This window comes from Mustela putorius, unplaced genomic scaffold (genome assembly GCF_011764305.1).
Source record: "Mustela putorius furo isolate JIRA1106 unplaced genomic scaffold, ASM1176430v1.1 tig00000868_pilon_pilon_pilon, whole genome shotgun sequence".
NCBI classification, from domain to species: domain Eukaryota; kingdom Metazoa; phylum Chordata; class Mammalia; order Carnivora; family Mustelidae; genus Mustela; species Mustela putorius.
The window spans coordinates 6146687-6162379 of record NW_025421502.1 but is presented as its reverse complement, the minus strand read 5'-3'; the positions used below and the strand labels follow the sequence as shown (position 1 = coordinate 6162379).

The following is a 15693-nucleotide window of genomic DNA, read 5'->3' as shown; positions in this document are numbered from 1 at the left end:
GTTATTCCCTTACCCTCATAATGGTAGCCCTTATCCAGGAGTTTTTCTTCTGAACCTTTTTTCAAAAAACTCCCGGAAAAGTGTTGGAAAACAGCTTCCCCCTTTTGTCTCAGTGGAGTGTGATATATCGTTGAAAATCCTAAAACCCAAAAGTACAAACCCAACCACTGAAATCCTATTTGTAGTCCATTTGGGTCATTAAAGCACCAAGTACCATGAATGAGGAGAGGCAAGCTTTGCATTATTTCGGAACACACTACACGATCTCCATAATTAACTCAGTAAATTAGACTTATCACTCCAGAAATATCTTGCTAGATCCCATTTCGAGTTCAATGATGTTTCTGAGCAATTTCATTTCGAATACAGAGTGATGGTAGCATACTCAGAATTCCAAGATGGCGAGACGACTTGGCTAATGTAGTCCAAGACTTGCTTGCCTGTTAGCACGCTGGGACAGGTCAGGGATTCAAAAATTTCAATGTAGAGGAAGCAAACGGAATTTTTGCTTCGGATGCTGGAGCTTCTTTCCTAAACATCAAAAGAATGAAGCTACCCTTGGCCAAAATCATAAAGATAAAGCTTGTCCTCCAGTTTCTCTTACTGTTTTCTCCTTCCCTTTTCCCCAGGTTTAACTCGGCGGGAAAAGTTTAGAATATTATTTCGATTTTTGTGCTTATCAAAGAGAAATGTTTCCTTCTCCTCTGCCGAGGGTTAGAATTCCCTGGGAATTCAGGGACCCTGAAACTCCTATTTCCTTTAGTTAAAAGTAAGGGGGGTAAATTCAGGATTAAAAACCAAAACCGAATCCAGGGTTCTCTTTCGGGGGAAGGGAGGACGGGTGGGTGGGGTCAGTCCGGTGCAGCGTGGCCCCCGGGCTCCGGATGTCACCCCGCGGCTCTAGGATCCCCCTCCCAGCAACGTCGCGCCAGGCTCGCCGTGCGCCCAGCCTCCGCACCGGTGGGAGCCGGCCCAGGTTTCCTTCTCCTACCGGGGTCCATCCCTCCCGCCTCACAGCGACCCTGGCTAAGCCGAGGCCGGAGCCGTTGTCGCCAAGTTGGCAGTGAGGCCGCGGCCCCGCCGCTCCGCCTTGGGCCTGAAAGCGCCGGGCTTCCGCCGGCAGGGGGCGTTGCAGCGGCGGCCCGAGGCCCGCGGTGCGGGGACCGACCCGAGGCTGGAACCTCGCTCTCAGCGTTGGGGGCGCGCAGCACCGCCGGGCGGGACTGGCCAGGCGTCAGGGGCCAGAGGCCAGGATCGCGGCACTCGCGGCGGCCCAGCTTGGCTCCGCGGTGCAGCGCCGGCACGCCCGGCCGCGGTCCCGGGCGACTCCCTCGGTGACGCGGGGCGCGTTCCTTCCTCTTCCTTTCGCCTCTCCGGCCCCGCCTTCCCTTCCCTCCGCCCACCTCCCCGAAGCGGAGCCGCCGCCGCCAGCCGCGCCGTCATGTCGGCCCCCGCCGAGTCCCCTCATCCGGCCGCCAGCGCCCGGATCTCGCCCAAGCTCGGCGGAGCCACAGCCTCAGGAGCCGCCACGCCCGCAGGCCCGGGCCCGGCGCCGCACCAGCAGAACGGTGAGGCGGCCCGCCCCAGCGGAGCGCGGGGCCTAGCGCCGGCGGGGCAGCCTGCGCGGCCGCTCAGGACACACCGGGCCGGGCCCAGAGGGGTGATGGGGCGGGGGATGCCGGGGATGGGGGCGAAGGTGTGGGGAGCCGCGGACCAGGCCACGCTGGGGGCGGACCGTGGGGGGGGGCGCGAGGTGCGGGGCGCGGGGGGAGGGGACGGGCGCCCTGGCGCGGGGGCGGGGGCCGACCCGGGAGAGCTGGGGCCGGGGCTGTTTACGTAATGTGACCCTAGGCCCGAAGGCGTCCGGGGTTAGTAGGGGAGGTGGACAAGGAGGGGCCCAGGTCCGCTTTAAAAAACCCTCGTAACCCGGCCTGAGCGCCGGCGAGTTGCCCCGAACGACCCTTTCGCCGGCGAAAAGCCGAGGCCGCGGAGTGCGCGGTCCGGGGAAGCCTGGTGTAGCCCGCGAGCTGCACGGATTGTGCCCTTCCCCGTCTCAGGAAAATTGCTTTGATTTCTGCGGCCCAGCGAGCACGTTGCCTTGAAGGGAACTTAAGTTAGCGCTCAAGTTTGTAGACAAAAGGGTGTAAATATGCAACACAAGTGTAACCGTAATCCTGACCCAGTTCGGCCGCAGGCTCTGTCATTGCTGCTGCGGCTGCCGCTCTGGCGTTCGGAGTCGGCTTGTGGTGTCGGAAAGGGAGCAGGTATCAGACGGATTTAAACGAACACCTTTAGATTGGGGGGGGGGGTCCGCCAGCTCCACTTTCAGAAAGACGACAGCATGCTAGAGTTGGCCCCGCTTGGAGGGAAGCTTCCAAGGCCTTCACACAGGCAGCAGCCAGTGCGACTTGAAAGCCGCGATCATGCTAAAGTCGTAGCATTTTTAGTATGCGGGAGATTCAAGTGAAAAACGATCGTTTCTAGGATATTTATTCCCTGATCATTGGGATCTGAATGTTAGTGGGTGGTGCCGGGGAAGGGGGACCTCACGTTATAAACTTGATAGTATTTTAGGTGAGAACCCTCGAAAGTCATGAAAAAGGCCCTGTTTTTGTAAGAGAACAAAACTACTAGTACTTTTCAAACAGTTGTTAGACTGACCTGTTTTGTCCAAATTGTTAATGGAAATTCACTGGACTATATAAATCAGTTCAGCCACTATGTGGTTTTTCAGCTGACGCTTTTCAAACATGAATACCGTTTATCCTGAGTATCAGAGGTTGAATTTTTTTTTTCCCCCCATAAAAGTGATGTCTTGGGCCGGCTATCCTTTGGATCAGCCATACTTGTCAATATTACATGCTTTACTTCTGGTGGTCATTGTTTACGAGGGTGTAGAGTGAACAGTGTAGTAGATTTTATGTTCCTGTCCTGAACATTCATAAAGATATTTCTGAGCAGTGTTTGTCCTTGTCAACTTGATATAAATTGTTGTTTTTCCTCTTAAACGGTCTTCTGTGTAAAGGAACTAGCACATGTTTTTTTAAGGAGAGATTGCAAGTCTTTTGGAGTATTGTAAACCCATGTTTAACAGTGATCCAAGGATTGTCTTTTCTTGATTTTCTGGGTATGCATTATTTTGTTAGTGAATGATTCTTTTTTAAGATTTTATTTATTTAACAGAGATCACAAGTAGGCAGAGAGGCAGGCAGAGAAATAGAGGAGGAAGCAGGCTCTCCGCGGAGCAGAGAGAGCCTGATGTGGGGCTGGATCCCAGGATCCTGGGATCATGACCTGAGCCCAAGGCAGAGGCTTTATCTCACTGAGCCACCCAGGTGCCCTGTGAATGATTTTTTAAAAGTGGCAAATATGACTCTTAGCCTTACAAATTTTGTGAAGGCCCAGGATATCTATTGTAATGAGGATATTAAATCTGTTAAGAACATTAGAAGCCAAATATAGATGATGCTTAGTTTCTACTGTTTGTAATCATTACTTTAACATAATTCATTTCAGCATTTGTTGGTATTTACCAGTTGGGTACTTAATAATAGCCTAGTAGAAATCAGAATCCCTGCCTGTATCCTAAATTCACCTTTATTTTGTTGACATTCAAGTTGATTCTGACCTTGATGGATTTGAAGGGTAGGAATAAGAGGGCAAGACTGTCTTGAGGCAGAGGTTACAGCATGAACTAGTCTCTAATTGTGAAAGTGCATGGCATGTTTAGAAACTAAGCTGTCAAGCGGCAAGAAGTGTCCTGGGTAATAGGGAGAACCCAAGGCATTGAAGCTAAAAGGAATACTTAAAAAGGGGTCAGGTTGCAGAAAAGCCTTAAATGTCATTGTCATGGAATTTGGAAATTAAATTCCTCCTACATTCCATTTCCTTCATAGGCCAAGAGAGTAAATTTTACCAGCTCTCATCACAAGAAAAAAAAAAATCTGTAATTATGTATGGTGACAGACGTTAACCACACTTATTCTATGATCATTTTTGTAATTTATACAAATATTGAATCATGTTGCATACTGGAAACTAATAGAGCCTATGTCAGTTATATCTCAATTTAAAAAAGATAAAGAACTAGGGTCAATTTTTTTGTTGTTTTGTGGAAGGTAGTAGCTTAAGTTGAGAAGTAACAAGGTCAAATCTAGTTTTTGGGTTTGTGGTTTTTTGTTTTTTGGTTTTTTTTGCTAATCTTAGAAAAAAATTTTTTGCTGCATTGTATTGGCATTTATAGATAAAGATTAAGCAATCCTTCGGGGTTTTGGTTTATTCTTTAGGCCTACATGAAACAGTTTGCCTTTTAATGTGTCTCCATGGAATTCTAGACATGGTGAAAAGAAACAGGTCAGAAGTGTGCATATGAAACATTACAGAAGACAGAATTGTTAAACTGAAATGGTGTCTAGTGATCACTTATTTTAATGGTTATCCAACATTTTAAAAATCAGATTTTTTTTTTCAAAGAAAGTAGTGGCTAGAGCACTGATGGAGAAATCTGAAAAAAGTGAACCTGCTACAGTTAAAATAGAGGTAGGGGTTCAGGTGTTCTTGGAGTGCAATCTGAAAAACACCTGGTCCACTTTTGTAGATGTCCAGTTTTGTAGATGAAACCAAGATCCAGAAAGGTTAGGTGGGTATGTTTTTCACCATTTCCTGTGTAAACTTTGTGAGGGTTGCAGTTTTTGTTGCTCTTGTCACTGCTGTATATTCAGGTATTCATTAAACATTTGTTACATCAAGTCCAATTCAGTCTTCCTAATTCCTCCAGTTCTCTTTCTATTAAGAGACTATAGAAAGTCTCTTTAGAGACTTTGACCTGTTTTTGCAAGGGTAGGGAATAGGCAGAAAACTGAGACTTCATTATCACTTTTGTTTTCTAGTTTTAACTGCTCACATGCTTTCCCCCCTACTCATTTGAAGATACAGTTTGACTTGAGCCTGTGATGTACTTGTCTTAAACTTCCTTTTGTATACTTGTATTTCTATACTTCAGTTTTTCACTGAGCAGGTTATGGGCTTTTAGAATTATTTGTACTTCCATATGAAGTGTTAATTGAATATTCTTCAGATTTTACTCCACCTTTTGAGAGTCTCTCCAAAGCCCAGTCCTCAAAGAAGGGAAGATTGGGTGAAATAATATCCTGGAAATATGATGGTGTAATTCCAAAATTTCTCCCAGTTGACTTAAAAGAGATTTTTTTTTTTTTTTAAAGATTTTATTTATTTATTTGACAGAGAGAGATCACAAAGCAGGCAGAGAGGCAGGCAGAGAGAGAGGAGGAAGCAGGCTCCCTGCTGAGCAGAGAGCCCGATGCGGGCCTCGATCCCAGGACCCTGAGATCATGACCTGAGCCGAAGGCAGCGGCTTAACCCACTGAGCCACCCAGGCGCCCTTAAAAGAGATGTTTTAATTAGTTTATTTATTTATGTATTTATTTTAAAGGGTTTGTTTATTTATTAGGCAGCAAGAGAGGGAACACGAGCAGGGGGATTGAGAGAGGGAGAAGCAGTCCTCCCACCAAGCAGAGCGCCCGATGCGGGACTCAATCCCAGGGCCCTGGGATCACAACCTGAGCCAAAGGCAGAGACTTAACCGACTCAGCCGCCCAGGTGCCCCTGAAAGAGATAGTTTAAAAGCTTTTTGGGAGGGGGCACTCAGATTTAACAGTAAACCACTATCGATTCATTCTATTTAAGAAGCAAATAAATGGTGCTCGTTTTCAAATGAAAACGTGTTTTCTTATTTCCATATGCCTTTTCCAGGAATGATACTACTGGCAGTTTTACCATTTCTATAGCCGATCATGTGAGAAAGATGAGTTAGTAATGGGAATTACTGGGATCCATTATGGAAGATATAAACATACCCTTTGCTCAGCAGTACTATCTGGTCAGTTATAGGAAACCCTTCAGCTTTGAGAGCACATGCAAAATTTAAAAGGATGAAAATCTCCCTAGTGTGTCTGAAGTAAGTTCCTTTTGCTCAGAGCAGGATCTGTGTCTCAGGTTTCTAGTCTTCCTTTATAGTTTAGCAGAAGCATCAGGTCCTCTGGTGAAGATATTGCCATGGTGTAATGTAACCATCTGGATACAGCATTTCCTTCTAAGCTGATTAATATCTTGAGAATCTTAAAAATCATTCCTTATGTAAACAAGTGCCTTTTATCTGGGTTTAACTTTTCTTCATTGCTGTTTGTGTTGCATTAGTTATTGTGGTATCTTATTCCTACTCCACACCCTCCCCCCCCCCCCCCCCCCCCCGGTTTCTGAGACTAGATCTGTAATAATTTTTGTAAACCCCATTCCTTGCCACTGGTTATAGTATTTCAGCTAACTTCATTTTCCTAATTATCTGTAAACCCTGAAGTATTAGAAGCCTAAAGACACTGACATTTTTGAGCCAGTCTTCAGTGGACTTTCCTAGAAATGAGAGCATCCTCATAGACAGCCCTGCATGCGAGAGCAGATCGTGTTTTATTCAGAATTGTCAGAAGGTGTGGGCTAGTGAGAAGGTTGACGGCTTTGATACAGCTCCTGGTTTTGTAGAGGTAATTACTTAACATCTTTGAGCTAAAGGGGATAATAATACCTTCCTTCTAGAGTTGTTGAAAGAATTATATTAAATAAGTAACCATTTTTAAAGTACCTGGTGCTTAGCAAAATGAGATACTTAGCAAATGAGAGTCTCCTACATTCCATCTCCTTCAGAATACCAGGATATAATTTCTTCAGATGGTGGAGGCTATATGAGTTTTCCTCATCATATTCCCAATGGCCGCAGGCAGTAGGCACTCAACTGAGTAAGTGAACTTGGCTTCATATTCACTATTGTTTTTGAAGACGCCCCTTAAAGGATCTGTGTAGGGCCAGCTCTCCCTATCCTTTCCTATATTTAAGGCTTAATCACTGTTTCCGTCTTTTTATTATCTTCTTCCACTGCCCAGCCCTTCCTCCCTCCAACAGATCTGCTCTTGGAAGGTTCCCTCTAATGGCCATCTACCTCAGCTAGCTGGCTTGTGGGAAGGTGGATTTAATTGGTTTCAAGTTTTCTAAAATTCTGTGCTGGAACTGCTTGTAATAGGAGCCAAAGAAAAGCAGGATGAGGTAGGGAGGCGAGAGGGAGTAGTAAAATGCCTCGCCTAAGCCAATGGCCAAGTTGTAGCTTGCTTGTTTTTCCTAGTATTTCTGAGAAACAGGTATTGTGAAATAAGCTTTGGAACCTGCAATGCCTGGCCTTTTCATTACTTACCAACTATTTGAATCTGTATATATTAATAACCTTGCACGCCCTTATTTGTAAAATGATGATAGGATAGTGCTACTTCACAGGGTTGTTGTAAGAATCATGTAAGATTATATAGAGAAAAGCAAAGTATTTGGCATGTAGTAGGTTCTCAACCAGTATCTGTTTTGTTTTGGTCCCGTTACTCTTTTTTTTTTTTTTATAAGATTTTTTTTTTTTTTTTTTAAGATTTATTTATTTATTTGACAGAGAGAAAGAGATCACAAGTAGGCAGAGAGGCAGGCAGAGAGAGAGAGAGGAGGAAGCAGGCTCCCTGCTGAGCAGAGAGCCCGATGCGGGACTCGATCCCAGGACCCTGAGATCATGACCTGAGCTGAAGGCAGCAGCTTAACCACTGAGCCACCCAGGCGCCCTCTTTTTTTTTTTTTTTTTTAATATTTTATTTATTTATTTGACAGAGTGAGAGAGATCACAAGTAGGCAGAGAGGCAGGCAGAGAGAGGGGGGGAAGCAGGCTCCCCACTGAGCAGAGAGCCTGATACGGGGCTTGATCCCAGGACCGTGAGGCCATGACCTGAGTGGAAGGCAGAGGCTTAACCCACTGAGCCACTCAGGCACCCCAGTCCCGTTACTCTTAACACTCTTTATTAAAGCAGCCAAAGAGGAAAACTGATGGACTTAATGCAGTGAGATTTCATCCAAATGGTCATATAGACTGTGTCTGGCTGTGGGCTCTGTCTGCCAGCAGTGACTGGGACAGTTAGTTTTATAGCTATTAGTCTTCCATTAGAAAAGAATAATCCAGGGTATCCAGATGTGATTGGAATTCCTCATTTTAAAAAAGATTTATTTTAGAGAGAGAACACGTGGAAGTAGGGCAGGGCAGAGGGAGAAAGAGAGAGAATCTTTAAGCAGGCTCCCCACTGAGCACTGAGCCTGATGTGGATGGACCCTGAGATCATGACCTGAGCTGAAATGAAGAGTCAGATGCTCGACTGACTGAGCCACTCAGGCACCCCAGGAATTCCTCATTTTTTAAAAATCACTAAGGGGCACCTGGGTGGCTCAGTGGGTTAAGGCTCAGTGGGTTAAGCCTCTGTCTTCGGCTCAGGTCATGATCTCAGGGTCCCAGGGTCGGGAGTCCCGCATCGCATCGGGCTGTCTGCTCAGCAGGGAGCCTGCTTTCCCCCTCCTCTCTCACTGCCTGCCTCTCTGCCTACTTGTGATCTCTCTCTCTCAAATAAATAAAATCGTCTTAAAAAAATAAAAATGAAATCACTAGGGGTGTGGTGTCATATATTTTTTATGCTCGTAAAAAATGTGTATTTTAGCAACATTATTGATACTTTATTGCCAGGGGTCCTATATCCAAAATATTGAGTAATCAGTACTACGTGTACTGATGACTAAATGGATACCAGCCTTGACACCAGAACAGGATCCTGTAAGCCTGTAATGTTCCAGGCCTTCGTCTTTTAATTAGCTGGATCATGAGGAGGTCTTGTGGGTCTGGGGCAAGGGGCCAGCTTTGTGGGGTATAACGGGAAAGCAGGATCAGGGCTGTGTGACTATTTACTGGTGGCATTCTTTAACAAAAATGATTGTTAAAATGCATAGTAGCTGGATATTGACCTATTTCTTGGTAGTTCAGTGATGAATAAATTATGTTCTTATTTCTGATTCTGCCTCTCCAGGTTAGTATGAATGTGTCTCTGTAGGATAGAGGAGCTTATACTTTGCTGACCTTGATGTTCTTTTTAAGGTGCTGAAAAAAAAACAATCTGACTTAAAAAATATTGAAATGTGATTCAAGAAAAGACTAATGAAGCAAATATTCTTTTGATATTAAAAATGTTACTTCTGGGACGCCTGGGTGGCGCAGTGGGTTAGGCCTTTGCCTTTGGCTCGGGTCATGATCCCAAGGTCCTGGGATCAAGCCCTGCATCGGGCTCTCTGCTCAGTGGGGAGCCTGCTTCCCTCTCTCTCTCTGCCTTTCTCTCTGCCTACTTGTGATTTCTCTCTCTCTGTCAAATAAATAAGTAAAATCTTTTAAAGAAATGTTACTTCTCTGACAAGGGAGAAGATGAGGAAACTCATTTAAGGAGAGCTTATGATTAATTTTTTTTTTAATAAATGTATAGTGACTAGATATTTCATAAAATATTTACCTTGTAAATTTGGATTTTCATGTCTGGTTTGCTTACAGCAAGAATAGAATAAACTTTTTTTTGGTGGGAATCTAGTCTCTAGAAAGAGATTATGTTCCTGAGGCAGATACATCCTTTGGGTAGATCTTGTGATAATTTAGTCTTGCCAAGAAGGGCATAGATGCCTAGAGAAAACCAGAGGCTGTATCTAACTGGTATCTAACTGATGGTATAAGCCAGGCTGACCAGCTAAGTACCTCTATTGAAAGGTATATAGCCGTGCCAGTTACTGGAGGCGGCGGGGCGGCAAGGGCGGCGAGCGGGTCCTTGTGGCCTAGAAAAGTCCTGCAAAAATGTCTCTGTACCCATCTCTTGAAGACCTGAAGGTAGACAAAGTTATTCAGGCTCAAACTGCCTTTTCTGCAAACCCTGGCAACCTAGCAATTTTGTCTGAAGCTTCTGCTCCCATCTCTCAAGATGGAAATCTCTATCCTAAATTGTATCCGGAGCTCTCCCAGTACATGGGCCTGAGTTAAAATGAAGAACAAATCCGTGCAAATATGGCCGTGGTCCCTGGAGCACCAGTTCAGGGGCAGTTGGTGGCAAGACCTTCTAGTATGAACTATATGGTGGCTCCTGTAACTGGTAATGATGTTGGAATTCGTAGAGCAGAAATTAAGCAAGGGATTCGTGAAGTCATTTTGTGTAAGGATCAAGATGGAAAAATTGGGCTCAGGCTTAAATCAATAGATAATGGCATATTTGTTCAGCTGGTCCAGGCAAATTCTCCAGCCTCATTGGTTGGTCTGAGATTTGGGGACCAAGTACTCCAGATCAATGGGGAAAACTGTGCAGGCTGGAGCTCTGATAAAGCACACAAGGTACTCAAACAGGCTTTTGGAGAGAAGATTACTATGACTGTTCATGACAGGCCCTTTGAACGGACAGTTACCAAGCATAAGGATAGTACTGGACATGTTGGCTTTATCTTTAAAAATGGAAAGATAACATCCATAGTGAAAGATAGTTCTGCAGCCAGAAATGGTCTTCTCACAGAACATAACATCTGTGAAGTCAATGGGCAGAATGTCATTGGGCTGAAGGATTCTCAAATTGCAGACATACTGTCAACATCTGAGACTGTAGTTACTATTACAATCATGCCTGCTTTTATCTTTGAACATATTATTAAACGGATGGCACCAAGCATTATGAAAAGCCTGATGGATCATACCATTCCTGAGGTTTAAAAGTCATGGCACAATGGAAACTTCACTGAACTCCAGTTTACTTCTTGGGCAACCTAACTTTATATTATGCACATGAAGCTTTCTAGGAGCCAGAGAGCATATGCTGCATGAAGACCTTTCTATCTTACATTATGGCTGGGAATCTTACTGTTCTGATTGGATATCTTGTTCACACTTCAAGATCATTGTAGCCTTATCCTGGTTTTACTGATGTGAAACTTTGGACAGATTTTAACTGATTTTCATAGAGTAGTTTCTTTACTGGAAACCTGATGCTTTTACAAGCCATTATGATTAGAATGACTGATACAGGCTTAGCTCTGTGTTAGAACCAGTCACCTTTATCTTACATATCAAGTAGTGCTGTTCAATGGTATAATTGCATTTTTAATGTGTAACCATAGTACATGTAGAATGACTGCTTTTGATGTTTTTTTAGTTCTGTGTGAGTGTGTGTGCGTGTAAAATACCAATTAAGTACACTGGTTTCATTCCATGTAAGCATTATACAGTGTATGTAGGTTGCTAGAGATTGTGTTGATCATCATTTAATTAGAACTACCTTTACTTAATATGCTTCAACTGTCGCCTTAACTGTGTTAAGCATCTAGAATAAAAGCCAAAATATAACTATTGCTGTCTTTCTAAAACCCAAAATGCAGTTCTGTGTTAAACTGAAATGTATACTAGCCCAGAACAATGTAATGGTACATACTGAGCTATAGCATAGCTGCTTAGTTGCATTTGAGATTTTCTAGTCAGTTGTGTAATGGAAATTTCTTTCTTCTAAAACTTACCGGTATTACTTTCCAAGAAATGATTCATTATATATTAAATGTAAAAATTCTTATACCAAATAGGATAAAGTTTTGACTCCCTTTATTCATTTGTAGATTAAGTGGAATAATACTTAATTTTGTCTTTAATATTCTGTAACCTCACTACTTTGGGGTGGTCTTAGGATGTTTCCCAGGTAATCTGTTCCATTTCCTGACCCCTCCCTACAAAATGGAAGTGACACTTTATCCTGATTTTTTTTCTTTATGGTTTATGCCTATTTCATCTTAATTAAATATGTATAAATAAAAAAAGAAAGGTATATAGCCTATTTGTTGAAAATCTTATATTTACTTCTCAAGTCAGTTTGATAACAGTGAGTAGATAATGTGTTAGAATAATCTGTTTCCTTTTTTATACAGACATACCCTCACTTGAGGCTAAGAATGTAGAAGCTTTTCAGAGATTGTATATAATCTGAATTTTTCTGCTTTTCAGTGATTTGTTGATGCTCTTTTTGTGGATGCGGTAATTATATTACTTCATTGATTCTAAGACACTTTTTTTTTTACATTTTTATCTCTGAATTTGGGGAGCATCTTAGAATCGGTAATTTTTTTTTTTTTTAAGATCTTATTTATTTATTCGTCAGAGAGAGAGGCAGACAGAGAGGGAAGCAGGCCCCTGCTGAGCAAGGCATCCGATATGGGACTCATCCCAGGACTCTGGGATCATGACCTGAGCTAAAGGCAGACACTTAGCTGACTGTGCCAAACAGGTGTCCCAGAATTGGTGAAATTTTGAAATTGGTTTCACTGAAACTGTAGAAGTTACAGTATAGTTTTTTGAAAAGCTGCCGTTGACATCTGATGTGGTGAGCTGAGTAATGGCCCGGTACTATGTACTATGTTCGCATCCTAATCTTTGAAATCTTTGCAGCTAAGATTAGGAAGTGGGGATATTATCCTGGATCTGGGTGGGCCTGATATAATCACAACAGACCTGATTAGAGGGAATCAGAAGGAGTCAGCCAGCAGAGAAAGTAATGAGACCACAGAAGCAGAGGTGGGAGTGATGAGCTTTGAAGATGGAGGAAGGGGACACAAGCCAAGGAATGCAGGTGGCCACTAGAAACTGAAAAAGGCAGGGAGAGGGATTCTCTTCTTGGAGCCTCAGAAGGAACCATCTCTGCCCATGACACTTGGACCTTAGCCCCATGAACTGATTTTGGGCTTCTGACCCCCAGAACTATAAAATAATAAATTTGTGTTGTTTCAAGCCACTAAATTTATGGTAATTTGTTACAGTAGCAGAATATACCTTGTAGGTTTAAAGAGCAGCATCATCAAAACACCTTAGATATAATGAAATACAGTATATTACTATTTTTCTTTTGTTTCAAGTGATGTTCTTGTATTTGAATTAGTAGAGTAAAATGTGTAAAATGGCACAGTAAACAAGTTCAAATCTACAAGAACATATTTGTTCTTGTACTAGAGTGTAAGTTGCTTTAAGTAGTGAAAGCTCTTTAAAGTTTTGTGTTTTCTTTTTACTTACCATGTAATCTTTGTTGATCCATCATGATGAGGGAAATGCCTAATTCAGAAATACTTGATGATTATTTACTAGACTTTACTAGACTCAGAATATAGGAATGGTTTCCATGAGCCAGGCACTATGCTGAGCTTTAGGGATGTGATAGAGCTGAGAGCAAACTAGACTCCTTCACTGAGTTTGCAGTCAGACAGTTAAAGTAGCATGTGAAAAGTGCTAGCATTGTGGTCCAGGATACTACAGATGCATCATTAAGTAGCCATTCACTTGCCGGGTTAGCAGATGTTTTCTAGAAGCAGAGCTGAACTAAGATCTGAAGAATGAGTAAAAGTTGATCAGATGAAGGGGGGAAGAGGGAATTTTTAAAGATTCCAGGTTGGGGGGTGGTCAGAGGTGAACAAACACAGTTTGAGAAAAATTTAGTATGGTCAGAGTACGTGTGGAACAGTGTTTCTCAGCCTTTTTATACTCATGGCTACCTTAGTGCTAAAATTTTAGGTGGTAGCATTCTTGAAGGAATTAAACTTTAGACACTTGCATTTTAAAAAAGCAGATTTTAGAAAAGTATCACATGTTTATTTGATCCCCTTCAGAAGGCTTTATTTACAAGGCAACTTAACTGTATTCTGCGCTTACCAACCCCTTTGATGGCCTTTTGAGGTAAAAGCTCTCACATACACTCTTTCCTGATATGTTGTGGCTTCCTTGCTCCCTTCCTACTAGGTCATCATTCTGTGTCACTTTGACCTAATGATAGGCACCTCTGGTTTAACAAAATTACGTTTTATTTACTGATCTCTCTCTCTGTCTCTCTTAAATAAATAAATAAAATCTTTAAGAAAAAATTCTTAAAAAACATAGAAAGGCTGCAATCAAGGCGTCAGCAGGGCTGAATTCCCTCCTCGAAGCTGAGGGAGAGTATCCGTTTCCTTACCTTTTCCCACTTTTAGAGGCTGCCCGCATTCCTTGATTCATGGTCCCTTCTTTCTGTCTTCAAAGCCAGTAACATCTGGCACCATCTCTTAGGATCTTCTGTAGTCACATCTCCCTGACTCTGTTCTGCTTTTAAGGACTCTTACAATTACGTTGAGCTCACCTGGATAATCCAGGCGTTTTCTCCTGTTTTTAAGGTCAGCTGGTTAACGATCCTGATACAGTCTGCAGCCTCAGCTCCCTTTGCCATGTAATGTATCATATTCACATGTTCTGTTGAGTAGGACATGGACATTTTGGCAGCGGGGCATTGGTGAATTATTGTGGCTCCCAATGTCTTACAGACTATGTTTAAAATTTTGAATTTTTTCTTGATGGCAAGAAAAACCATTAGAAAACTTTAAACAGAGAAATAACATGACCAGATTTGCTTTCTAGGAAGATCACTCAGGTTATGTGTGGTGCAATCATTTGTCTAAAAAACAGTGTCATAGAGGGGCGCCTGGGTGGCCCAGTCAGTTAAGTGTCTGCCTTTAGCTTAGGTCATGATCTCAAGGTCCTGGGATCGAGCCCCACATCAGGCTCCCCGCTCAGAGGGGAGTCTGCTTCCTTCATCATGCTCCACTCCCTGCCCCGGCTTATGTGTGCACACACTCCCTCTCTCTCTTTCTCAAATGAATAAATATAATTTTTTAAAAGTTGTGTCAGTTTAGTAAGTCATTGCCAGCACTTTTTCCCGTTTATGCTTTAAAAGCTTATTTTGCAATAATTTTAGATTTGCAGAAGTGATGCAAAGATAGTACAGAAAATGCCTTGTTCTTCACTCAGCTTCCTCTAAGTATTACATCTTCTCATGTCTTAACATCTTACAAAATCATGGTACATTTATCAAAACTAGGAAATTAACGTTACTGAAATACCATTAGCTAAACTATACCATTTCCACCATTTTTTTTTCTGTCCCTGAACAGTCCAAGATATCTTGTTGTATTTAGTTGTCATGTCTCCTTAGCTTCCTTTGATCTGTGACAGAGCCTTAGTTTTTTGTTTGTCTTTTAGGGCTTTGACAGGACCAGTTAGTTATTTTGTAGACAGTTCCTCACTTTGCTGATGCTTTCCCATGATAGGCTGGGTGGATTCTTAAGAATTTATGAATTTTTAGGAAGAATAGCACAGAGGCGAAGTGTCCTTACCACATCATATCATATCAGGGATTATATATATCCGCTTGTTTTATAACTAGTTTTGTTAATCTCTTGAACACTAGATTGAAGTGTCTTAGCTCAGACCTCTATGACAAAATGCCATAGATGGGGCGCCTGGATGGCTCAATCATTAAGCATCTCCTTCTTATACGAATACTAATTCCATCATGAGGGTCCTACCCTTGTGACCTGTTCTAAGTCTAAGTACTTCCCAGAGGCCCCATCTTAAAACTATCAAACTGGGGGATAGGGTTTCAGTTTATGAATTTGAGAGGACATATTCAGTCTCTAATAGAGGCTGCCAAGTTCCTCCACTGCAAAATTAATATTTTTTTTCTACTGTTTGTTAGGAGTAACTTAACTTCAGCCCACATTCAACAGAAGGGGAATTAAGAATTACACTTTTCCTTCTGCAGTGAGGTGTATCAAATAATTTGTAGTTATATGCTGAAATCACAGTAATTCCTAAATATTCTTGGGGAGATACTTTACTATCCTGCTGCTGCTTAAAATTTTATCCACAAATTTTATCATTCCTCAGTGGCTCACACCTGCAGTGATTTTTACTATGGAATT

At 42.7% G+C, this 15693-nt stretch overlaps 1 protein-coding gene and 1 pseudogene across 6 annotated transcripts in view; both read left to right on the top strand.

Moving 5' to 3' along the window:
- The first annotated feature begins 1396 nt into the window (after positions 1-1396).
- Positions 1397-15693, top strand: part of SEC24B (SEC24 homolog B, COPII coat complex component) — a 94780-nt gene continuing 80483 nt past the window's right edge. For 4 of the 6 annotated variants that reach the window (XM_013053999.2, XM_045085554.1, XM_013053998.2 and 1 more), the window contains exon 1: positions 1411-1568. In XM_013053999.2, the coding sequence (XP_012909453.2) occupies positions 1442-1568 (127 nt within the window). In that variant the 5' untranslated portion in view covers positions 1411-1441. Of the gene's footprint in view, positions 1569-15693 lie in introns of all 6 variants that reach the window. The other 2 variants (XM_013054000.2, XM_013053996.2) reach the window with 1 other exon arrangement.
- On the top strand, positions 9737-11743 carry LOC123393483 (annotated as a pseudogene).